The sequence below is a fragment of the Carcharhinus amblyrhynchos genome, chromosome 4 (assembly GCF_965287045.1).
Source record: "Carcharhinus amblyrhynchos chromosome 4, sCarAmb.v2.hapA, whole genome shotgun sequence".
Taxonomy (NCBI): domain Eukaryota; kingdom Metazoa; phylum Chordata; class Chondrichthyes; order Carcharhiniformes; family Carcharhinidae; genus Carcharhinus; species Carcharhinus amblyrhynchos.
In genome coordinates, this window is record NC_137327.1 from 50069810 (window position 1) to 50096128 (window position 26319).

At 40.1% G+C, this 26319-nt stretch overlaps 1 protein-coding gene across 1 annotated transcript in view; it reads right to left on the reverse strand.

The window, feature by feature from the left end:
• Positions 1-26319, reverse strand: part of znrf1 (zinc and ring finger 1) — a 244674-nt gene that overhangs the window by 108857 nt on the left and 109498 nt on the right. The window contains exon 2 of the mRNA XM_080187130.1: positions 3729-3824. Within this exon, the coding sequence (XP_080043256.1) occupies positions 3729-3824 (96 nt within the window). The remainder of the gene's footprint in view (positions 1-3728; positions 3825-26319) is intronic.

The window sequence follows — 26319 nt, forward strand, 5'->3', positions numbered from 1 at the left end:
CCATACGGAATCTATGGTTAACAATTCTGTGACTCATGTGAAAATCTCACCAGGGCATTTATTACTGAAAAGAACCATTGCCTGATCAAAAGGATCTTTCTTTTGACAATCCAAGCCGTAAAGTAAATGGAATATGGTTTTCCTGTATCCAGAAATGCTGTATAGTATCTTGAACTGTCTATCAATATTCAGCAAAAGGATGACCACAAAATTTGTTTCTTTCCCAGTAAGCATTTACTAAAATGATTACTCTCTCCTTAGATTTTATAAATGTTGCTGGTGTTATGAAAGGAGGCTTGTGGAAAACATGAACAAAATTCCAAAAAATGAAAACATCTCCATGAGCTACAAAAAAAACTTGGCAAACTTATTCTCAAAACATTCCCATAATATCTATTTCTGGGTACTGTTAGAAAGCTGCACTGTCTTACAATTTCAGTCTCACTGCGTTCTTCATTTAACCAAGTGGTCTTGAGGTTTTCCCCACAATAATCACTACACTCCCACAGATTCAGACATTGATCAGGAATGAGCTCAGTTCTGTTCATTTATAGACTGTGCTCATGTGATGTGACCACACCACATTATTGCAAACCTAAACCTTTTCACATGCCAGCAGGCCAGCATCTGAATCTATGTTTGCATAGCTTTTATTGATGATGCCTCACTTTCCCTAAACCTATCTAATTCAAATAGTCTATCTACACTGATGCAGACTAAAGTCTTAACATCATTGTGAACATTTCAATTAAATACCATCAAAGCTTAAGATTTTTCAGATTAAAAAGATTCAACTTCCAGACCTATAATGATAACCAAGAGCTTTTAAACACCAAATGACTTTTCTTTGAACCTTTCCCTGTATCAATAACCAGCTGAGGGGACTAAAACTGAACACAGTGAGGAAAAATTAATGGAGGGGAAGAAAGGATTAAAATATGACTACTCTTTACAGAAAATTCTGTAAAAGGGATAAGCCTTAAATGATTCTGAGGGATTAAGCTGCATATCAGTGGAATTGTGAATCCACCCACTCCTGAATGATGGGAAGTTGGGCATAGGAAGCAAAAAGAAACTGGAAGGTTCTGTGAAAAGAGAGAGACAGCACTATGACAGTTCCAAAACTGTACCCTTATTACTAGTGCTGGCTAAATACTGGCATAGCCAAGTTAAGAATTTTAACTGGAAGAAGCTATGTTAATCCAGTGTATTTGTGGGTTTTCCAAATATAGAGCCAAAGTAGCAACTGTTGTTGATGGAAGATAAAGAACTAGGGAGTGCTGTTCAGAATGCCTCTCATATACAACATAGGGGTGGGAAGAAAACTTCTTTCCTCAGGTGATTATCGCATCAAGCCAAACATAAATACCTCAACGTGCTTTCTTTTTATGAAAATAAAGCTTACATAGCATCACAATGATGGTCTGCCATTGCAGCCTACCTAGCAGCTTCTGTGGCTGTTCCCTTGTGTTACACTTCCATTGCTGCCACAGGGATGAAGACTGATGTGCCGTAGTTTCCATTTGTTGAGGCCATGTCTCATGAAGCGGGACAAGTGTAAGCTGTTGGATTTGTGTCTGGGAAGGCAGCTTAAGAGCGTGTCAGCACTGTTGCAGTTCTTTTCAAAGCATCTCCACATTGGTACTCCTCAGATGTCATAACTGTACGTAAACAGGGCTTTGTCTTTTTACTAGTGCTATTCAACTTCCCCACCACCCAATATCCTAAAATTCTCCTGCACAGACATTTCAAACACATCCGCTTTCATTAGATTCCTAGCTCACAGCAACTGGAGGATGTATGTGAAGGTTCAATATTGTAATAACATTTCCTTTTCCACTTACTGGCTAATTAATATTACTGTTGAGCACCGTCATCTTAACTTACTGATCATCTTTTACAGTTAAAGCAGATTTTCTCGTTATGAAGTATCTGTTTCTGTACAGCAGAAATCAAGAACAAGTATTAATAAATTCCCATTAATCCAATAAAAAGTGTCTGTTTCAGATTCTCTGATTAATAAACATTTGCTGTAGTGATCCACTGACAAATTAGTCAAGTTCTGCACAAATAACTTGATCTTCCATCTGTCATTTTATTTGTTTGATCAAATCTTAGCAAGTGCTTTTGGACACTGGAAGCATTCTTTCACAACAGAAGTAATTGTTGTTTCCAAATACGGGACATGTTAAGATGCTCAGAATTGCTGCCTCACAAACAAGTGCAGACATTTGCTTCATCAATTTTTAAGAGTTGCCCATTCAAACACACTGCAGCACAGCTGTAATTGTTTGCAACATAAAACTATCATAATGATTGAAGATAGACTTCATCAGCATGCAAACACCAGCAGAAGTACAACTTCATTTATCAAAGAACAAGCCACAGTGAAAACCTACCTACAACAAGACTTTGACATATTAATGTTTAGGAACTCAGCCCAGTCCCATCTATTTGACAATCACGCTACGCTTACCTGCATGGTTCTTAAAACTGACACAACATGTACACTATAAATTGTGTTAATCCCACATTATCTGCTAGCACTAATGTGCTGATTTGCTCCCTTTATCTCCCTTGTCTAAGCTTAGTTTCCAAAGATCACATCAGTAATGCAATTCTCAACAGCAATTATCCAGGCTATATCTTCAACCACACTGAGTTGCTGTCACCCAAAACAAGGCAAAGATTGATAAAGCACAATTCAATATGCCATTGCTCTGTTAGGAACCAGAAATTGGGACTATTTCTAACTATGCCAGTTAGTCTGCTTCAACTTGGGGGAGAGGTGGGTAGGGAGACTGTACCCAGTGACAGAGGAAACATCAGTTCTGAGTGTTCTCTCATTGATGGGTTATTCCCCAGCAGAACAACATCAGCAACATAGACAGGAATAATGCTGACTGCCACTTTCAGTGACAGTTTACCTTGAATTAGACAGTGACAAAATGGAGTTTGAGAGTAATGCATGAAGTTACTACCAACATGTTAGACCAGTTTTACGCACAACATACAGACATGTGGACCAGCGACCTAGAGCAATGAGGTATAAACTGAGTTAAAGAGAAGCAGGGTCAGACCTGCAGCAAGTGGGTGGGGCCACAACATTACCTTGCTATTGAGCTTTTGCTTTGATGGGTTGGTGTGAAATCACTGAGAGGTTATTGTAGAGACATGTAACATGTCCAAACTTCGATAAATTAACATTCAAAATATCAAGACATCACTACACAGGAAACAATATCATGTGTACTGGAGCACTATTTCTTAAACATTTAAAAGGGGACCTACTGTAGGTTATAACAATAACTGTATTCCTCCAGAGAGATTTTTCCCTATTCTGCATACTTGCCAAGTTATGAAGTGACGTGCACACTGTAACTTCACCTATACCACTTTAAACCCAGTTCCAGGAGTTGCCTCTGAACCTCTGAATTAATAAGAGGTAGAGGAATTGCCTAGAAAAACCAACACCAAGGCTTGAAGCTTTTCTCAGATTTTTCCCTCTCCTCAAGAGCAATAAACACAATGCTTGCTCAGTATGACAAGGATCAGAAGCTCAACAAGTGAACGATCAGACTATCTCTCGATACATCATTCTCGCTCACTGTTTGCAAAGAGACATCTCAACACAATTCACAACATAATGCGCTGCACTTTCACTGTCAAAACTCTTAAAAAGAAACAGCAAGCACACACTGCAAGCATAGAAGTAATTGGTACAGTACCATTATAGGAGAGTCGTGGTTTGCTGAGACACATTATAAAGTGCATCTCCATCTCGTCGGAAGCTACAGATTTCGAACAAATTGGGCACTTGAAACCTGAAAGGAAAAATAACATTTATAAATGTTTAAATTAATGAGAGAGAAAAAAATAATTTTACTGCTTCTGCTTGAGGAGATGTTCTTTTAAATGTAGACAATGATTGAAATTTTAGTGTACCATCTCCCAATTTAAGCAAATGCAGCTTTCTTCACTAATAATCCAGATCAATTGTAGTTTCCTTATCTTCCTTTAAAGAGAACATTAATTAAATGATCACTCAATGCATTTATCTTTTAAAGGTAATTTCCTCTACCATTTATTTTAGGAAATTGCTTTAGGAAGATGCTGATTTAAATAATGGATAATTAGGATAACAGACTCTGGAGCTTAAATTAACCAGGGTAGTGAAAAGTTAACTAAACTATTTTTAGGAATCTTTTGGGGAGTGGGACAGAGGAAGGAGTGCCGTTCAAAAGCTACTTCACTCAGGAATGGTAATCTTTTTAAGGCTTAAATTTTTGCAAATCTTTTTAAAAAAGTAGTCATCTGATTTGTATTACTAAACCTAAAAGGGTATCCCAAGAGCATATCTATAATTTACATTTCTTCTTATATCTTCAGACTATTTGAAAGCACTCTAACTGCAGATAACTAAGGATGGCAAAGTAAACTGACAATCCCAGGACGCCCATTCCTCATTTTACAAAACAGTGCTATAAAATGTTTTCCGTTGAATTAATCACCATTTTGTTAGTCCTTAATCAAACAGCTAGTTCATCAAAATTGTGACTGTCAAACTTAGGGCGATGATTTAATGTTTCAGCATTTAGCAATGCAGTTTTGCATTGGTAATTATGCACACAGCAGTATAAATTAGGCTTTTTAGGACAAATCTGCGTTTATAACAAAGCAATTAGAAATACTTCAATTTAAAATAATGAGATTTAACAGAATTAATATTTCAGGTTTATGTTAAAATGATTTACATATAAAAATTATAATTAAACAATAGATTTCCCATATAATTAAAACCACACCTCATGCATTTATTCAATTTAAAATACCATTACAAATAAGACATTAATTAGCAGCTTTTAATAAATATAATTTATATTAATAATCCCAGAAGCTTTTGAAATACTGAGTGGGAGCAGAGTGGATAAGATTACCAAAAAATCCACACTAAAGAAGCATTCTTTCAAGTGTGTAGATTACTCCTCTAAAATGAAGTCAATATTCAAAGTTAAGATTTGAATTCTCCAGTAATTGAAAATAAACAATGCAAATTACATAATAAATGAAAATTCAAAGCTGAAAACATATGAATAATTTAAATCATGCATCTATTAAGAATAGGGACAAGTACACTTGCAGACTGCAATCCTGGACATGGGGAGCAGTTGATCACTTTCCTACTGCCACTATGATTCCATTACTAAGGTTACCAGCACAGTGCCCAAAGGCCAAGCTGAAACACAGTCCTGAGCACCGCCATTCATAATTACTGGAGTAGTACATGTGCATCTCGTGTTGCAGCCGCAGGTGTCCAGTTGGAGCCTGCATTCTGAAACAGGTTTCCTGTTAGCTATCAGTTGTTTTCCATCAGATGCTACTTGCCTGAAGGGGATTAGAAGATACAAAATCAAGGTGGGATGGGGCATGTGGAGGAGAAAGGAGATGGGGAATGGTGGAAGTAGAGAGTTTGGAGGCAGGGGAGGGATAAGAACTGAAGGGAAGCTGGAAAGAGTGGGGAGATTGGAGAGCAATGACCCTTCTGAACCCCACCAGTTGCAGTCTGCTATCCTGAAAATTACATATCCTGAATAATCTCACACTTCCCCTTTCAGAGGTCAGCCTAACTGGCCCACAGTTCTGTTTTCATGCTCCCTTCTTTCTTAAAAAGCAGGTCACCTTAGCTACTTTCCAATCCATGAAGACTGTTCTAGAATCCAGTAAGTTATGGCAAATCAAAACAAATGCTTCACTATCTCTGTAACAACCCTTTCTGAAATGCTGAGCATTTGCTGACCCATTAAATTCTCTAGTACTCATATTGAATTCTTTTAAGTTTTTCCACTTGGCTATGGATTCCCCACTGCTTCCACAATGTTTTGTTGTGACTTGCACAGTGAAGATAATGTCTCTACTATTTCCTTATTCACCATTATAATTTCTCCTGTCTTTGTGGTGGACGGTATGAATGTTGAAGTTTTGAACTGGATGTGTCCCTGAACTGAAAATAGTGCATGGGGCCCCCATGCACTATTTTCACTTGGGGGGGTGTGTGTGTGTGTGGGTGTGTGTGTGTGGATTGAGTCATGCCCACTGACTCCCAAAGCTTTTGGAGGTCACCATAATGATGAGTGAGTGCCGAGGTAGAAAGCATACCTTGGTTCCCTGGGACTTCCATCCTGTTGTAGCCTATGAGGCCATATGGCCTTCATTCTACCAGCCATTTCCCATAGCTCCTCCATGCGCACTCACCAATTATGCAACATGTACAGAACAAATGAGCTATATTACCACAATACAAATAGTGAAATGCTCATCAAAAAACAGCAAGAAAACTATTTTGAAAAAAAACTGCTGCTCTTACAAACATATAGAAGTATTAATCAGATACTCCAGAATTTCAATAACATAAGTTTTACCCCACTTTACTCCTCTTAATCTTGTCCAATCACCATACAGACATTGAGAAAACAGAACAAAGAATAACTTATTATAACCTTAAAACTGTGTCAATCCATCAAAGGTAAGACATTGCTTCAGCCTTTGTAGACAGATTCTAGGTGAGCTATCCATCAATGAGTCTTGAGGGCAGCTAAGCATTCATGAAGATGACATCTGACAACTGTATCAACAGAAACAGATGACCAGATGCTGGTTTCTCCAGATGCTAGAGTTTCTATCCACACCCTTATCCTCTGACATCAGGAACTGCTGATGCCAGGGATGGGGGTGGGAATTAGGGTCCCATCCACTATTTCTAACGGTCTCATGAGTTATCTCAACTCCACAAAAATCTGGGCCTAAATTTCCACTTGTTTTACTGAGTTAAAGTACTCTTATAGGTATTATAACATCCTACAGAATAAAGGAAATATAGCCAGTGTTGTTATTCTGAGTTAAAGTTACCCAGTGCATTTGCTGTACATTTTCAATCCTTTAAATGCTGATCACCTTCACACTGGTATCCAAGCAGGGATAACTAAGTTTTGCCAATTTTCAAGTCAGTTACTTAATTGGGATTCTCATAAAAGGATTGTGGACAGATTGCAACAACTTTTTATTCTATCTGAATATCAACAAACTTAAACTCTGAAGAAATCAGTAATTAGCACAAATACTGTTAGGCTGTACTGGAACTTGGTATCTGATAAAGAATGTAGAAAGAATTAAATGAGAGAATAGAGAATGAACAAAATTACTGTTCATGTGCATTGAAAATTCTGTAAGATTTGAGTGCTGCAGCTAGTAGCTTGTATTCTGAAAAAGGTCCTTTGAGAATCCACATACTTGATCACCCATCATTAAGAAGACATTCCATGCATTCAAACATTTGCTTCAGGTACCTATGTTTTGTAAGGTATTGTATAATACCTTTAAGATATAGGAAGATCTGATAGTCTTAATAACTGGAATGTCAGTACGACCGCAATTTAAACTAGGGTTGCAGTTACATGGTGACCAGGTAAATGATATATAGCTAAGGAAGGCAATGCAGAGAGATGATTGGCACTCTATTCAATTAGCAACCAGATAATTTAGCAAGCTTCATTAGGTTGCTGTTAAGGGCACTGTCAGAGGTGATCCATAATGTAACCTGGCAACACTATGTACATTTCAAATATCCTAGCAACAATTCATGCACTTAATTGAAGTAGGTCACCACCACGAGTAATCTCTGCTCAGCAGCGCACATTGCCTGCTTTAGTCAGCCTTACTTATTCTTTCATTTGCAATTAGATAACGCTGAGATCCAGACTACAAGCTCAGGCTCATATGAAACTCTGTTCAGCTAGGTGCAGAATTCTGCAATGTAAAGGTGCTACTAGCAGTTGGACGCAAGTGACTTGCATGATATTGTAAAACCTAGATTGTCAATATTCCAAAATTCTTGCTTTTTGTTCATAAACCATACCACATAGGCATTGAGGGAGGAGGAAGAGCAAGAGTCCTTTGCAAAATAAAACTAGTTTTACAAAGAGTTCTGGCAACCATGAAGTTATTACCTTTACCACCTGCTGATTCTCCATCTGCTTATCTTAAGAAAAATAATGCAGTCAAAAAACAACAGGACCGTAGCCATTTGGAAGCACCCTATAATCTGCTGAAAAGCCTCATGGAACTAGTGGAGATTTTTTATCTTCATAAATATTGCAAAAAGCATGAAACGTTCTATTTTGAATACAAATGTTTCTTCCCTCCAACTTGCCAAGAGAGATCAGATAACCAACCCCACATTGTTGAAACAAAACGCAGATTAGAAAAATGAGTCTCTAGAAATTAAGACAGGAAACCAGTACTATTATCTTTATTACAATATTATTTAATATTATAACTTTATGGATTGGATAAGGGCTGCACGGTGGCACAGTGGTTAGCACTGCTGCCTCACGGCACTAGAGACTGGGTTCGATTTCTGGCTTGGGTCACTGCGCAGAGTTTGCACGTTCTCCCTGTGCCTGTTTGGGTTTCCTCCGGGTGCTTCAGTTTCCTCCGACAGTCTGAAAGACGTGCTGGTTAATTAGGTGCATTGATCACACTAAACTTCTCCCTCAGTGTACCCAAGCAGGTGGAGTGTGGTGACTAGGGAATTTTCACAGTAACTTCATTGCAGTGTTAATGTAAGCCTATTTGTGACACTAATAAATAATTAAAAAAATCAACATTTCCAATGCAAATAAAGATTTGTTACACAACTGATAACAGATACAGCTTTGCAGCTTGGGACCTTCTTTTTGTCCCTTTCAATATTGAACTCACTTGTGGATTGGGAAACTATTGGGTAATACCCTCAAGTTCTATGACTCCTGAGGAAAAAAATCTTTTACAAATGAACTCTTTTTGTAAAAGTAATCTGAACATTCAAAATCCAGTCCAATTCATATTCAGCTATCTTGGCCTGACGTTCAAAGTTTCTCCTTAAACTCCTTCAACACTTTTATCTTCCTCTCTATTTTTTTTAAAACCCCTTTAAAAACCAACCTCTTAGACAAAGTTTTTGTTTATTCCACTTAATTTCTGCTGCTCTGACTCTATGCCTATTTGTTGTTCTGAATGCCTGTAATTTGCCTTGAACACAAACATTTATCTACATTATAGTTATATAAATGTACACAGTTGTCATTTTTTTAAAAATAAAACACCCTTCAGTTTGCAAATAGTTGCAGCACTGAATTTCAGCAGTTATGTATCTAAACCTGGTGGTGTCAGACTTTTTGCTGTCTTCACACTTCATCAGAGGAGAACACTTGATTACAAACATTCAGTTTAGGATCCCCAAGTTGATGGTCACAAGTCATCTGGGTGCACACAAGAACATGAAATATCTCCCAACTTTTCCAGTTCTGTCACCATGATAGATTCTCAGCTCCCCCTCAATTGGAGAGGGTGGACTGATGGAGCCACAAGTTTAGCAACCCAGAGTTAGATAGATTGACAAAGCAAAGTATACTGGTCCTATCAACGTTCAGCTTCCTCCCCCATCACCTCCCACAACCAGCTCCAAGATGTCCTGTTCTGTCTTGCAACCGGGATAGTGAGCTGAAATCCCTGCCAATTGATAACGAGGCCATGAATTTTGTCACAAAAGTTGTTTAACAGTCCAATATTAATTAACATAAAAGGATTAAAATTATTGAACTTAATTCAGGTTACACACACTTAAGGGGTTGTACCAATCTGAACATTTTTGGATGTGTCTACACAAAAAGACTTTTCTAAACAATTTGACCCTATTGGAATAACTGCCTGAAGCAATGTGCTTCACTCAAACATAATTTGTTACTTTTATTACATCTCAGCTGCCTATCTGAAAAGGATAGTAGGAGTTTTTATAAATATATAAAGAGGAGGAGGCTGGCTAGGGTGAATGTTGGACCCTTAAAGGATGAGAGGGGGGATTTAGTGGTGGGGGATGAGGAAATGGCGGAGGCCTTAAATAAGTTTTTTGCCTTGGTCTTCACGGAGGACGACACGAATAATTTGCCGGGTATTAAAGATAGAAGGATGGTAGGAGTTGAGGGCCTGAATGCGATCACTGTCACTACAGAGGTAGTGCTTGATCGACTAGCGGGACTGATGGTGGACAGGTCCCCAGGACCGGATGGAATGCATCCCAGGGTTCTGAAGGAAACGGCAGAGGTGATAGCAGATGCCTTAGTGATTATTTTCCAAACCTCGCTGGATTCCGGGGAAGTGCCAGAAGATTGGAAAACACCTAATGTTACGCCGCTGTTTAAAAAGGGTAGCAGGCAGAAAGCAGGTAATTACAGGCCGGTTAGTTTAATGTCTGTTGCGGGAAAAATGCTTGAATCCGTCAAAGAAGAAATAGCGAGGCACCTAGAGAAGAATTGTTTGATAGAGCAGACGCAGCACAGATTCGTTAAGGGGAAGTCATATCTGACGAATTTATTGGAATTCTATGAGGATGTGACTAGTGCGGTAGACGGAGGGGAACCGGTGGATGTGGCGTTTCTCGATTTTCAGAAGGCGTTTGATAAGGTGCCGCACAAAAGGTTGCTTCAGAAGGTTAGGGGGCATGGAGTTGGGGATAAGGTGTTAGCATGGATAGAGGGTTGGTTGTCTAATAGGAGGCAGAGAGTTGGTATCAATGGGTGCTATTCTGATTGGCGCTTGGTGACTAGTGGAGTGCCCCAGGGATCGGTGCTGGGGCCTCAACTATTTACCATTTATATACATGATCTGGAGGAGGGGGCTGAAATTTGCCGATGACACAAAGATAAGTGGAAAAGCAGATCGTGCGGAGGGTGTGCAAAGTCTGCAGAGGGATCTAGATAGGCTAAGCAATGGGCGAGGACCTGGCAGACGGAGTACAATGTTAGCAAGTGTGAGGTTATCCACTTTGGCAGGAATAATAGTAGGAGGGATTACTATTTAAAGGGCAAAAAGCTGCAGCATGCTATGGTGCAGAGGGACCTGGGGGTCCTTGTGCACGAGTCGCTAAAACCCAGCCTGCAGGTGATCAGGAAGGCAAATGGGATGCTGGCCTTTATAGCAAGGGGGATAGAATATAAAAGCAGGGAGGCCTTGCTGCAACTTTACAGGGCACTGGTGAGGCCGCAGCTGGAGTACTGTGTGCAGTTTTGGTCGCCGCACTTGCGCAAGGATATTTTGGCCTTGGAGGGAGAGCAGAGGAGGTTCACTAGGCTGATACCAGAGATGAGGGGGTTGGACTATGAAGAGCGGCTGAATAGACTGGGTTGTACTCGTTGGAGTTTAGAAGGATGAGGGGGGATCTCATTGAGATGTATAAGATAATGAAGGGGATGGATAGGGTAGAGGTAGAGAGATTCTTCCCGCTCAGAAAGGACAGCAGGACTAGAGGGCACCCGGGGGGGTTTTTTTAGAACGGAGTTGAGGAGGAACTTCTTCACTCAAAGGGTGGTGAATCTCTGGAATTCTCTGCCCATTGATGTGGTGGAGGCTACCTTGCTAAATATATTTAAGACGCGGGTAGATAGGTTTTTGGTAGGTAAGGGAATTAAGGGTTATGGGGAGAAAGTGGGAAAGTGGAACTGAGCCACTTCAGATCAGCCATGATCTTATTGAATGGTGGAGCAGGCTCAAAGGGCTAGATGGCCTACTCCTGCTCCTATTTCTTATGTTCTTATGTTCTTATGAACGATTCATACGAACTACTGAAGGATGCTATCAAAGGGAACTAAGCAAGAACTGTACTCTGCCAAAACAAAGAAAATCAAACACTGCTGGAAATGAGAGCTGCAATTAATTGATCATTTACTAGAACAAATGTACTATGCCAAATAACAGCGACATTTTGAAGGGTTTAGCGGGAGCTATTAAAATAATAAATCACTGGAGATTGAACCCAAGAGCAAATTTTGTATTTCAAGTCACTTAACATCATTGCCAATGCTGTTTATATATTCCAGATACGGGTTATTCCAAAATTCAGCAATAATCTTCACCTGACTGTACCAAGTCATACCAAATAAAGGAGAGCTTCTAAATCAATCAAACTCCCAAAAGTTGCTTAACTCTCTAATTAATATTAACAGAAAAATATTAAAATTATTCAAAGTAATTCAGGGTATGTTATTGTAAACTTGTAGAGAATTGCACCAATCTGAAATTTTTTGGATATGGCACAGTAGTTAGCACTGCTGTCTCACAGCGCCAGGGACCTGTGTTCAATTCCTGGTTTGCATCACTGTCTGCGTGGAGTTTGCACATTCTCCCCTTGTCCATGTGGGTTTCCTCCGGGCGCTCCGGTTTCCTCCCACAGTCTGAAAAACGTGCTGGTTAGGTGCATTGACCCAAACAGGTGCTGGACTATGGCGACTAGGGGAACTTTGTAAGCCTTCCTTGTGATTAATAAATAAACTTTACTTTTGGACAGTTCCAAGCAATTCAACCCTTTTGGAATAACTGCTTGAAGTAATGTGCTTTACACAAAGTTGATCTGTAATATTGTTTAATTAAATTATGACACTTTTTTAAAAAAGTGCCACCCATTTGGCACCAGAGATTTGTGACTCAGTTACTGAAATTTGAGATTTTTTTTGAAAACCTTTCCACATATATTATCTACATTATGCTTGGCATCACTGTTATTCTACATTCTCTTGTTGGCTGACACATCCCTTTGTAGTGTGGTGCTCCAAATAATATAAAGTACTCCAAGTGTAGTATGATCAGCAAACATTATTTGTTTTCTATTCCAGTTGTAGCTTTACATCTCAGCATTTTGTTTCAAGTGCCTCAACACAATGTCTAGACATCATTTGACTTCCTAAGATGTGTTCAACTGTATGAGGATTATGGAGCTCCAATTATTAACAAAATTCATACGGATGCTTCAAAGAGCAATTCTCAATTTCAAAGTGCGTTTATTTCCATACTCCAATCCAACTGGACCTCACAATCCCTTCAAAATATTTGTACCTTGCTGCAGAAGCTTGAAGCATATGACAAGTGTTTGTTCTGAACGTGTGGATGGCATTCCTTAGTGGATCAGATTATTGCCCGAAAGTTTGATTTTCTTTTGGGAAAACGTTCCAGCGGGAGTGTTTCCAAGTGCCATTTACTGAATTAATTCACACCAGTGATTTACTGCCACAATGCTAAAATTTATAATAAATGATCTAACACAGAATAAATTCTGGTTCCTTGTAAACACCTGTTAAGTCAATAACATACAGCAAACAAGCTGCATGTCATGGACATATAATTTTCCTGTCACTTCAATGCTTCGTCTGTGTTACACAAGCAAGATGTCCATGAGGTTTGGATTTTCAACACCCGGTACCACAATAATGTCAGCAAATAGGAATGGAGCTTTTATTGGAATGGTTTCCATTTAGTTACTCTGCAGAAGGTAGCTGTAAAAACCATTAATGAAAAAGCACATCTTCATTTAGCATACAATATTGCAACAGGGAGCTTCTTATGTTTAAAAAAAAACACTTATTCCCTCTTCTCTGCACCTGGTTCTGTGTCAATCATTGCTCCCACACTTCTGGAGTGAAGGCTGCCAGATCAGTTGCATAAACCTCAAATGAACTTGCACTGTATGTGAGAATCTTTGGTTTCAACAACAGATACACCTGATCTCCTCTGAAGTGTTTTTCAAAATGGTGTCGGTGCAAATACTGATACTCTCCCAGAGACCTATGGTAAATATTCACTGGGATGTCCTGAACAACAGCCACAGCTACCTGATGGGAAACAAAGTTGCTGACGCACTGGCTAGGATTTTGTTGGGGCGGTGATGACCCTGACTACACATCTGAAAATCAGGGGCAGCTCTCGTCTCGGCTGATTTAGGAACACGAGCGGATTCTACGTCACGGGGTGTGGGTGGGTTCCAGTCCCTTTAAGGGAAGAGGCAGAAGCAGTGCTGTAGTGGTAATATCATTGAACTAACAATCCAGAAGTCCAGATCTGGGACATGGTTTCAGTTCCCGCCACAACAGCTAGTGGAATTTAAATTCAATTAATAAATCTTGGATGTAAAGCTAATCTCAACAATGGCAACCATGAAATCCTTATTGATTGTCTTAATGACCCATCTGGTTTGCTAATGTCCTTTATGGGAGGAAATCTGCTGTCCTCCCTTGATCTGGTGTACACGTGACCCCAATCCCACAACGTGGTTGACTCTGAAATGCTCCCCAAATCAGCTCAGCAAGCCTGAAATTGAGACGTATAAGATGATGAAGGGAATGGATAGGGTAGAGGTAGAGAGGTTCTTCCCGCTCAGAAAGGACAGCAGGACTAGAGGGCACAGCCTCAAGATAAGGGGGGTGCAGTTTAGAACGGAATTGAGGAGGAACTTTTTCACTCAAAGGGTGGTGAATCTCTGGAATTCTCTGCCCGTTGAAGTGGTGGAGGCTACCTCGCTAAATATATTTAAGACGCAGGTAGATAGGTTTTTGGTAGGCAAGGGGATTAAGGGTTATGGGGAGAAAGCGGGAAAGTGGAAATGAGCCACTTCAGATCAGCCATGATCTTATTGAATGGCGGGGCAGGCTCGAGGGGCTAGATGGCCTACTCCTGCTCCTATTTCTTATGTTCTTAAATCCCAGGGAAGCTCCATTGGACCAAATCACAACAGAATAAGGAATGAAACTAGGCAGGCCAGCTGGCATCAACATAGGCACCGGAAACGACATCGACAAACCCAGCCCTATTGATCCTGTCCTCCTTACTAATATCCAGGGACTTATGGCAAAATTGGGAGCCCTGTCCCACAGAGTAATTTTCTTCCTGCTGGTTACCACCTACTGTACCCCCCCTCACCTGAAGAATCAGTACTTCTCCATGTTTAACACTGCTTGGATGCAGTACTGAGGGTGGCGGGGGCTTAGAATGTATTTTAGATGAAAGACTTAAATGTACATCAAGCTCGATAGCACCATTCCTCACCAAGCTGGTCAAATCCTGAAGGATATTGCTGCCAGACTGGTTCTGCAGCATGTAGTGAAGGATCCAAAAAGTAAAAACCTACTTGACCTCATCCTCATCAATCTACTTGTTGTAGATGCATTGATCCATGACAGCACTGACAGTCCAAAGGTGTGCAGGTTAGGTGTATTGGCTATGCCAAATTCTCCCTCAGTGAACCTGAACTGTTGCCACACTTGTGTGGCAACTAGGGGATTTTCACAGTAATTTCACTGCAGTGTTAATGTAAGACTACTTGTGACTAATAAATAAATGTTAACTTTATTGGTAGGAGTGACCACTGGACCGGTCTTACGGAGACAATGTTCCCCTTCACACTGGATGTCCTCCACTGTGTTGTGAGACACTATCATCGTGCTAAATAGGATAGATTTCAAACCAATTTAGCAATTCAAAACTGGGCATCCACGAGAAGTTATGGGCCACCAGCAACAGCAACCCCAATCTGGAAACTCATGACCTAGATACTGCCCACTCCATCATTACCATCAAGCCAAGGAATCAACACATTAAAGAGTACAAGAGGGCATGTCAGGGGCAGCATCAGGCATATCTCAAAAAGAAGTGTATTAACCTGGTTAAGGGTACAACAAAGGACTATTTTCATGTCAAACAGCATAAACAGCATGGGGTATACAGAGTTAGACAATTCCACAGCCAACAGATCAGATCTGCCTTTCACATCAAGGCAGCATTTGACCAAGTTCAGCATTAAAGAAGTCCTTACAAAACTACAGTCAATGGAAATCGGGGGGGAAACTGTCAACTGCTTGTAGTCATACTTAGCACAAGACAATGTTGGTTATCTTGTTGGAAGTTAATCATCTCAGTCATGAAATATCACTGCAGAAGTCCCTCAACATAGAGGGACCAATGAGATAGGTGGACAGTGTGGAGGAAAAGGCAAGAAGTGGATGGTCAACCAGGGAACTAGACGTTACTGAGGACAGGAGCGACCAAGATGGCATTGAACAGCCTGCTCCTGCTCCTATGTCCTAAAGTAATCTTGTAACTAAAATCTCCCATGGTTGGAACCATTCTGGTAAATCTTCTCTGCACCCGCTCAAGGACATTCACAAATGGGTGGTGACCAGAACTGGGTGTAACCTGAGCTTTATAAAGGTTTCAGCATAATTTCCCTGCTTTTACATTCAGTGCCTCTATTTATTAAGCCCAGGGTCCCAAATGCTTTGCTAACCACACTCTGAATATGTTCTGCCACCTTCAAAGAGTGGTGTACTTCTGTTCTTCTTAAAATTGTGCAAGTCTATATTCACTCTCCCCATTCCTTCTGTATGGTTTACTACTCCTCTAAATTTGGGGATACCAAAGATAGCTGAGAACATACAATAAGAAGTCTCACAACACCAGGTTAAAATCCAACAGGTTTATTTGGTAGCACAAGCACTAGCTTTCATCAGGTGAAAGGGCAGCACTCCGAGTGATTGCACATACCAATCACTCACCTGATGAAGGGGCAACACTCCGAAAGCTGGTGGTTTGTGCTACCAAATAAACCTGTTAGACCTAGTGTTTTGAGACTTCTTACTGAGTTTAACCTAGTCCAATGCCAACATCTCCACATCATGAGAGCAGACAAGTCAGCCACTGAGAGGAATTGCTTCAGGGTGTTTCTCTAAGAGACAACGGAACCCCTCAATGTTTCCAGACACGGCACTTCTAAAAGCATCCAGAAACTGAATACCGTCTCTGGCAATGACAAAGGGACAGAATGGCCACTTCATGTCAAAAGATTCTGCCAGTAATGGTAGACAGTCTAGTCGATTCTGTTTCCCCCTTGGAATATTCAAACAAAGGATTAAAAGTTATCTGAAAGAGCTGCCCCAATGTGTGCACTCTATAAGGATAAGCAGCTGTAAGTTTTTTCACACTGAAGGTGTGTGATACAGTAACAGGTGTAGAAGCTATATCCCTGCAAAATAGCCATATTTTTTGTAGGTACATCTGGAATCCCTCTGTCTGACTGTGGAAGTCAGCCCCAAGCAGCAAAAGAATTGCAGCTGAAAATTTAACTGGGAAATTTCTTTGTCCAAACAGAGCACTAGAATCGAAGAACCAATTATTTGCGTGAAGTCAACTTTACTAGAACTTCAAAACTTACTATCTACCTATTGAAGTCAAATTTATGGCAGTCAAATTTAATCACCCAAAAGGACAGTTATGGGTCAAGGACAGTTGCATAAACATTTTTATTTATATTTGTTTACATATGGATTCAATTTTCACTTCGAATCTGTGTAAATGTATGTATGTGCATGTGTTTAACTATTTTTCATCTTACCTTTTTAGTGGTTAATAAATTCACTGTCTTTAACTTAAGAAAGCCTGGTTAAAGTGGTTCATTTTTAAACCTAATTAGTGGGTCAAGAAAAGGTAAGGGAACCTTGTTATATTAAACCTCGTTGCTACCAGAGGGGGGTTGAATATGGACAGAGCTAGTCATCCCCCCTCATCCTGCTTTGTAATAATTCGTGGTATCCCAGCCAGTGACAAATTGAGGGGTCTCACCTAAATCAACAAAATAAGAGAAACAACCCACACTATCACCCGACTCAAGACGATGGCTCACACCAGATTGTGCATGCACTGTGAACACTCGCTGTGAACATATTTTGGAATCAAGATAAAACCTGAAACACTGAAAATACAGATGCTGGGCAACAGAAAAATGTCGGGTGACACAGATTAAAAGATGTTAAAAAAATGTCTTGTGCAGCAGACATCCCGATCATTATGTACAAAAGGTATCAACTGACAAAAAAAGGCTAATTAACTTCCCCCTCCTCCAAAATAGTCCAGTCAACAGTGACAAAGTGCAAGCAACAACAATTCTTGCTGCTTGTATGTAAAAATAAGGTTGAACGCTCACAATAACTAAATGTTTACCAGAATGCAATAGAATCTTAATTTTGACAGAAGCGTATTGATATTGGCTAGGCATGCTATCGTGATCAGAATGCTGAAAGGTTCTACTATCACATCAGGTCATTGCCCTGGCCATCACAAACAAATGTCAGTGGCTAGATTGTTACACAACCAAAGAAAACTATTAAAATTTCACCAGCATTTCAAAACAAAGAGAACGTGATGGACTATGCTCTGATACTGCAATGAATGCAACATGTCAAAAAATGTACTGCTTAGTTTTTAACTGGAAAAGGGGGTGTAGAAAATGCAGAAAAATTCATACACAGCTATCGGCCAATGCCATACAACTCTGATATCAAACTACAATAATTTTGCACCAAAAATTTCTACTTCTGCCATTCACGTACTGTACTCTGGTTATCTTCAATGAGCCGCGCACATCTATATAGTGAAACCAAATGTTTCTGGCTCAATGCCCAGTCTGGTGTGATTCATGCACATTCCTTTAACAAACTGAGCCAGAAAGAGCTTTATTCAGATTTGGAGAGTAATACAATAATACAAAGAGACATTTTATGAAAATAACATTTTCCAGCTTATTCCATTATATTATCACCTAATACCATGGGACTACAATGCATTTCAAATCATAGAAATTTAAAAAAAGAAAAAAATTAAGTGGTTAATGAATTTAAACATCTTAAGAATGTAACTTTTTTTTCTGAAAGGAATTCAACTTCATTAACCACCCAGTGTCATCTGATGACACTGTCAATTTGTTGCAGATTTGGTGGTACAACCCTCATGCTTTCACATAGGATTCTTACAGACAGCAAGAAAGATCTTCATCCAAGCTACTTGGGATGGATTGAATCCAAGATGGTGGCAATTCAATGACCAATCCCTTACATCACCTAATACAGCAGTGGGGTCTCCAATCAGCTTGCTGTAAAATCCACAGCTACATCTTTTGATTACACAGTAGGGATTGTGGAGTTCTCCCCCTGGGGACATATCCCATTAGTTAAATCCAGAAAGCATGGGCATCAGTTTGTAAAACTAAGGCTTGGGGACAGTGTTCCCTCTAAGCTGCAAAGTCACTCAACTGTTGGTCCATCATGGCTGAAGGTGGTGTACTGGTACTTTTGCCCACAAAGAAATGGTAGACAAGAAATTAACAGACAAAGGTCAAGCATGGCATGATTAATCGGGTGGAATTAGCAGCCAAAATTCATTCATGTCAGTTCCAGGAGCTCGAAGTCATATGAGCACTTGCCTTTCCTGTGGCCTGCTTGCCAACTCTCTCCTCCCTGACCCTCCACTCACCATTTTCCTCCCCGAGGAAAAGGTCAACAGAAAGCCACTAAAAAAGTTATAAGGAAAACTAAGATAGATTATGAGCATAAACTAGCTCAGAATGTAGAAATAAATACAAAAGTTTCTATAAATATATAAAATGAAAAATAGTGGCTAAAGTAAACATTGGAAATGCAAAAATGGCTGAAGCATTGAACAGGTATTTTGTGTCAGTCTTCAGAGTGGAATTCACAAATAACATGCCAAAAATTGATGACAGGAAGGCTGTTGGGCAAGCTAATGGGGCTAGACAAAGGTAGACAAGTCTCCCTGGCCCTAATGGAATGCATCCCAGGGCACTACAAGAGATGGCTGAGGAATTAGTAAATGTACTAGTGGTAATTTACCAAAATTCACTGGACTCCGGGGTGGTTCCTGCAAATTAGAAAGTAGCAAATGTGACACCACTGTTTAAAAAAGGAGATAGATAAAAGGCGGGTAACTATAGACCGGTTAGCTTAACTTCTGTAATTGGGAAAATGCTTGAATCTATCAAGGAAGAAATAGCGAGACATCTGGATATAAACTGTCCCATTGGTAAGATACAGCATGGGTTCATGAAGAGTAAATCATGTTTGACTAATTTGGTGGAATTCTTTGGGAATATTACATGCACTGTGGACAATGGGGAACCTGTGAATGCGATGTATCTGGATTTCCAGAAGGCATTTGACAATGTGCCGCATCAAAGACTGCTGCATAAGATAAAAGTGCACAGTGTTACGGTAATGTATTAGCATGGATAGAGGATTGGCTAAAGAACAGGAAAGAAAGAGTGGGAGCAAATGGGTGTTTTTTTGGTGGCGATCAGTGGCTGGTGGCGTGCCTCAGGGATCAGTGTTGGGACCTCAATTGTTTATGATTTACATAGATGATTTAGAGTTAGGGGCCAAGTGTAGGGTGTCAAAATTCTCAGACGACACTAAGTGAGTGACAGAGCAAAGTGTGCAGAGGACGCTGAAAGTCTGCAAAGGGGTATAGATGGTCTGAGTGAATGGACAAGGTCCTAGCTGATGGAGTACAATGTTGGTAAATGTGGTCATCCATTTTGGTAGGAATAGCAGCAAAATGGACTATTATTTAAATGGTAAAAAAATTGCAGTATGCTGCAGTGCAGAGGGACCTGGGTGTCCTTGTGCAAGAATCGCAAGGAGTTGGTTTGCAGGTGCAGCAGGCAATTAAGAAGGCAGATGGAATTTTGTCCTTCATTGCTAGAGGGATGGAGTTTAAAAACAAAAAGGTTATGTTGCAGCTGTATAAAGGTGCTGGTGAGGCCATACCTGGAGTACTATGTACAGTTTTGGTCTCCTTATTTGAGAAAGGATATACTGGCACTGGAGGAGGTGCAGAGGAGATTCAGTAGAGGAGGTTAGGGTGAGTAGGAGACATGCAACAAGTGGGACAGGCTGTCAGCCAGAGAATTGGGTAGGAAGGCAACAAGTCCGGAAAGTCAGAAAAGTATAGCTGGTAGGATCGGGCAGTGAGCTGGAAGTAGGAAGCAACAAGAGAAAATTAGATTGAAAGAGTTACAAGTTAAGGATTAGTAAATTATTCAGAACTATTGAGCTATGAAATGCTACTAAGAGGACTTCTGGGCTAGTTGCTAACACTGATCAAGGAATTGTGCTGCAGCTGGTTTTGTTGAATTACTAAAGCAACACTGATCCTAAAGAAATTTGACACATTAAAGAGCCATTTCTGAGGGGTTAGTAACAAGTTTTGAATTCCTGGCCCAGATCGTTAAATCATAATGTAAAGGTTATTGAGAGATTATTTCAGGGGGTATTTCAAACCATGTATACTTCTTTACGCTACCGCTTCCCAAATCACTTATGTGCATTGTGCGAGACAGTTTAAAAATCGTGAACAGCTTCATTACTTCTAATGCATTACCAGAAATAAAGCATCAATTTGCTTTATGTAGCCCTTTTAATGTAATAAAACATCCTGTTCTTCACAGTAGCATTATCAAATAAAATCTGACACAAAGCCAATTAAGGTTATATTATGGCAGATGACAAATAAATACATTTTAAGAAATTACTTAAGGGAGGAAAGAGGGGCAAAGAGGCAAGTTTGAGAGGAAAATTCCAGAGCTTTGGGAATGGGCAGATGAAGGCATGGACGCCACTGGCAGAGTGATTAAAAACAGAGATACGCAAGAGATCAAATTTGAAGGAGCACAGATACAAGAGCTGCATTACTGGAGGACTAAAAACATGCATGAGAATTTTTAAATTGGGGTGTTGCCAGAAGCCAATGTAGGTTGGTGATGGATGAGTGGGACTTGGTGCAGTTTGGGATAAGGATTATCAGGTTTTGGATGAGTAGTTTATGGACAGCCAGAAATACATTGAAATAATCAAGTCTAGAGGTAACAAAAGCACGGATGAAGCTTTCAGCAACAGATGAACTACGGTAGAGGCAAAATGTTACAAAGCGCAAATGGAGATAGAGCAGAAGCACAGCTCGGGTTCAAATACAATACCAGCATCCTGCTAACTACAACACAGGCACACTGATGCTAATGAAGGGAGTTCATTTTGCTTTACAACCTGGACACTGAATACTACACAGAGGAGCCTCTGCACTGTATTTTCAGCAGCTTTTCATTCCAATTCTCAAGAGCTTCCTCATCAGCTATGTGACAGAGCTGTGTCTTTAGCGTGGTGCAAGTACTTACGTCAATTTAGCATGGTTAATCAACCTAACTTGCACATCTTTGGACTGTGAGAGGAAACCCACGCAGAGAATGTGCAAACTCCACACATACAGTGACCTAAACCAAGAATCGAACCCAGGCCACTGGCACTGTGACACAGCAGTGCTAACCACGGTGCCACCTTGAAGTTCTAAAAGTACACATCCAGGCCTGCATGTCAGACTTATTCCACCAATTACATAATATAAGTTCTTAAATACAGTTCGTTATAGAAGTGCATCGGCATGCCAGTTCCTTCTCCAAGCTGCTCAGAGACATGATGTAGGTGAAGGCCATCCGTCCATCAACAGAACAAAAATTCAGCCTTGACACTATTTTGAACGGAATCAACATTACTCATTACATTACAGGAGGAGTTGATTCAACCCATCGAGAGTAGTTCTGTGGGCAGTTTTGGGCTATGGGCACTAATTATTCAGGGAAATGGCTGATACTGCTCCAATTCATTTCCCATACAATTCTTGGAGCCAACAGAAAAAACATCTATTTGCCTCAGCTGGATTCAAACTGGAGTCCCAGACTTGAAAAGACATCTTGTCAAGCCTGTGCAACATTCAATGCTACTGAATCATATGCATGAAACAAAAAATTGCTCATTACGGATTTAGAATTCTGCATTGAAGGATGTTTTCAAACGTTTATAGTATCAACCAAGAGTGACAACTCAAAAATTTATTCTGAAAAGAATACTCATTAAACAAATCTCCTTGAGTGAAGTGATGCAGGGAAAAATTTTGACAATCTCTTGTTGAAGTAACCACATCAAAAATTATTTGCAATTTTTCCGGTTTTTATAAAGAGGCTGTATCAATAACTGATTAAAATTCAGAAGTAGCCTAAAACGAATTATATTTGCTGCTGGCAGATAAAAGAACTCAGTACCATTAAAACAAAGGTGGGGGATTAATTCTAATAAGATTTGACAAAGGGTCATCTAGACTCAAAACGTCAGCTCTTTTCTCTCCTTACAGATGCTGCCAGACCTGCTGAGATTTTCCAGCATTTTCTCTTTTGGTTTCAGATTCTAGAATCCGCAGTAATTTGCTTTTATCCAGCGATCAATTATAACTCTGACTGAGGTATCTACAAATATTCGGCACTGCTTATCTGACATCACCCTGAGATTCACCATCATAATAAACCCTGGTTATTTCCCGTAAAACATGATCCTAAGCAGAACTGCAGTCATCATACAGGAATACGCTAGGTGGTGCACGTGGGGTGAAACATTAACATAAATTTAATGGATAAAATGGTCTATTCACATCTGCCAATTAGAAAACTAACAAAAGCTGAAGAGGTACAGGCTTTTATTGTGAACAGGAAAAAACTGAGTGGTGTTGTAATCATTAAACAATTGATTGAATGGACAGTCACTTTGTTGGAGAAGCGCTGTTTAACAAAGTTTCTTTCCCTAAAAGTTTCTGAAACTGTTTTGACTTGTCACACTTGGTCAGCATTGCATTGTAAAACATTCATCAATGCAGAGTTCAAAACCTTTGGAGTAGGTTGTTTTATGACATGTGATGCAGAATAAATGCAGCAAAATTACAACAGGACATTGGCAGCTAACCTTAAGCTGCAGGTTTAGCCCTCATTTGATCCTTCTTATTTCAGGTTTACAAACGCGTTCTCTTCATCAGTGGTGACTTTAGGAATTACCAAAAGATGGTCGAGTGCCGAAGTGATCTTTCCAGGGAGGTCTGATAGAATGCCTCTTACCCAAGGTTTAAATTGTTGACTCTTTTGCGCCCTCCAGTATTTTAGATCTGACTAATTCTGCACTTCAAAGCAAAAAGCAGGTTCACCTGGAATTATTTCTGAGACTTTAAATAGGAATATATAAACCACTGTGTAGTTTTCAAAATAACTTCACAAGATAAAATAAATAAAATAGAAACAGGTCACAAATTTCTTAAAATAAAATAGAAACAGGTCACAAATTTCTTAAAATAACACATACAGCATGAATCAACCAAGTATTCATCCTTTGTTACCATCAAGTAATTTCAAGTTTTTGAGCAGGACAAAATAATTGATTTTATACTGGCATTAAAACATTTTGCACACTTTGACCATTAAAAATAGTCTTTGCGATTAAATAAGTTCATCATCAATTGTATCATAGTCCTTAATTCCAAACCTGGCGATAGCCAACTAATTTACACTAGGGAACATCACCTTAATCTCAAAAAATCGTAACTGAGACTGATGTGGAATAAAATAAGCCTTCATATAGGACAACCATCAGATTTGCATCAGCAAGCTCCTTTGAGGAAGATAAAATCTTTTTAAAAACAGCATTTTAGCAGTAGATTTTAATACAACTTCTTTGAGAAGCAGAAAATAAGAACTCCTGCAGCTGTCTCTCTCGGGTACTATTTTCTGTCTAGATTTCTGTGCGAAGAAGAGTGGGAGGAAAACAAATAATTCAACAACTCTTGAGTCTCTCAGTGATGTGGTTGGTTTATACTGATCACTGCCAATCCAGTGGATAAAAGCCGTGACATGCACCGAAAAGCTGACTTGTCAGCTTGAATGACTGATGCTTTGCATGTTCACTTTTTTCTTTGTTGTACCATTCTATGACAGAGTACCAGTACATTTGAATATAGAGCAAAATAAGGGAGAGAGAAATGATCTAAACAGCTTCATTTTTATTCCTAATCTTTCTCAACGTTAGTTCTACACATTCTCCGACTGAACTATTGCTGTGGTGATTTCATATTTCCCTCAAATTTCCCCTTATATTCCTCCTCCGGTTTTCGTATCTGGATTCGTCTCATGTTTCCATTGAACTGGCGGCATATTAATAGGGGGGAGGTGAATGGTGAAATAAAAATGACAACCATGTGAAGGAAAGGGTAAGGAACACAGAGCACAGCTGTGCCTAAAGTAGGCTGAACTTGTAGTAGTAGTTATTTTAGAACTAAAAATAGTTTCCTGCAGCAGCACTAAGCTAATACATAAAATACATTAAGTCAACTACTCTCATCAAAAGCGTTTCTCACTTTGTAATAACCAAACATCAGCAAAATCCAGGGGCAACAAAAATCTGTTTGGCACTATATCCAAGAATGCATTGTTCAGCAATTTCTTGTGATATAGCTCACTGACAAAAAACTGCCACTCCATTTTCCTGTAATATTGTCATATCTCACTAATTATTTATGTCCTCCTGTTTTTAATCCCCAATGCACTCAATGTTAAACTAACAATCAATGCTTACTTTTTTTGATGCTACCAAGGCCAGTATTTATTGCCAGTCGCCCAATTTGTGCACTACATGCAGAATTATTCACATGCCATAGAGATACAACTCTCTCTCTATGATGCCCTGCACTGGTAGAAACCTCTGTATGGAGTTCTCAAATAAATCAGTTTTGCAACATCTTCATCAGCCATTCCCACATGACAATGTCGTTTGACAAAGTACCTCACAAGAGGTTATTGCAGAAGGTCGAGGGACATGGAGTTGGGGGTAGGGTGTTAGCGTGGATAGAGGATTGGTTGTCAAATAGGAGGCAGAGAGTGGGGGTCAACGGGTGCTATTCGGATTGGCGGATGGTGACTAGTGGAGTGCCCCAGGGGTCGGTGCTGGGGCCTCAGCTTTTTACCATTTATATAGATGATCTGGAGGAGGGAACCGAGTGTAGGGTGTCGAAATTTGCTGATGACACCAAGATTGGGGGAACGGCAAATTGCGCGGAGGGTGTGGAGAGTCTGCAGAAGAATCTAGATAGGCTGGGCGAATGGGCCAGGAAATGGCAAATGGAATTTAATGTTGGCAAGTGTGAGGTGGTCCACTTTGGTAGGAATAATGGTAGGAAGGACTATTACTTACGGGGCGAAAAACTGCAGCAGGCGACGGTGCAGAGGGACCTCGGGGTCCTTGTGCATGAGTCACAAAAACCCAGCTTGCAGGTGCAGCAGGTGGTCAGGAAGGCGAATGGGATGCTGGCCTTCATAGCGAAGGGGATTGAATATAAAAGTAGGGAGGTCTTGCTGCAGCTGTATAGGATATTGGTGAGGCCGCAACTGGAGTACTGTGTGCAGTTTTGGGCGCCGCACCTGCGCAAAGATATTTTGGCCTTGGAGGGAGTGCAGAGGAGGTTTACTAGGCTGATACCGGAGTTGAGGGGGTTCAGCTATGAGGAGAGGCTGAATAAACTAGGCTTGTACTCGTTAGAGTTTAGAAGAATGAGGGGAGATCTCATTGAGACGTATAAGATGATGAATGGGATGGATAGGATAGAGGTGGAGAGACTCTTTCCGCTCAAAAAAGACAGTAGGACTAGGGGGCACAGCCTCAAGATAAAGGGGGGGCGGTTTAGAACAGGGTTGAGGAGGAACGTCTTCACTCAAAGGGTGGTGAATCTCTGGAATTCTCTGCCCGTTGAAGTGGTGGA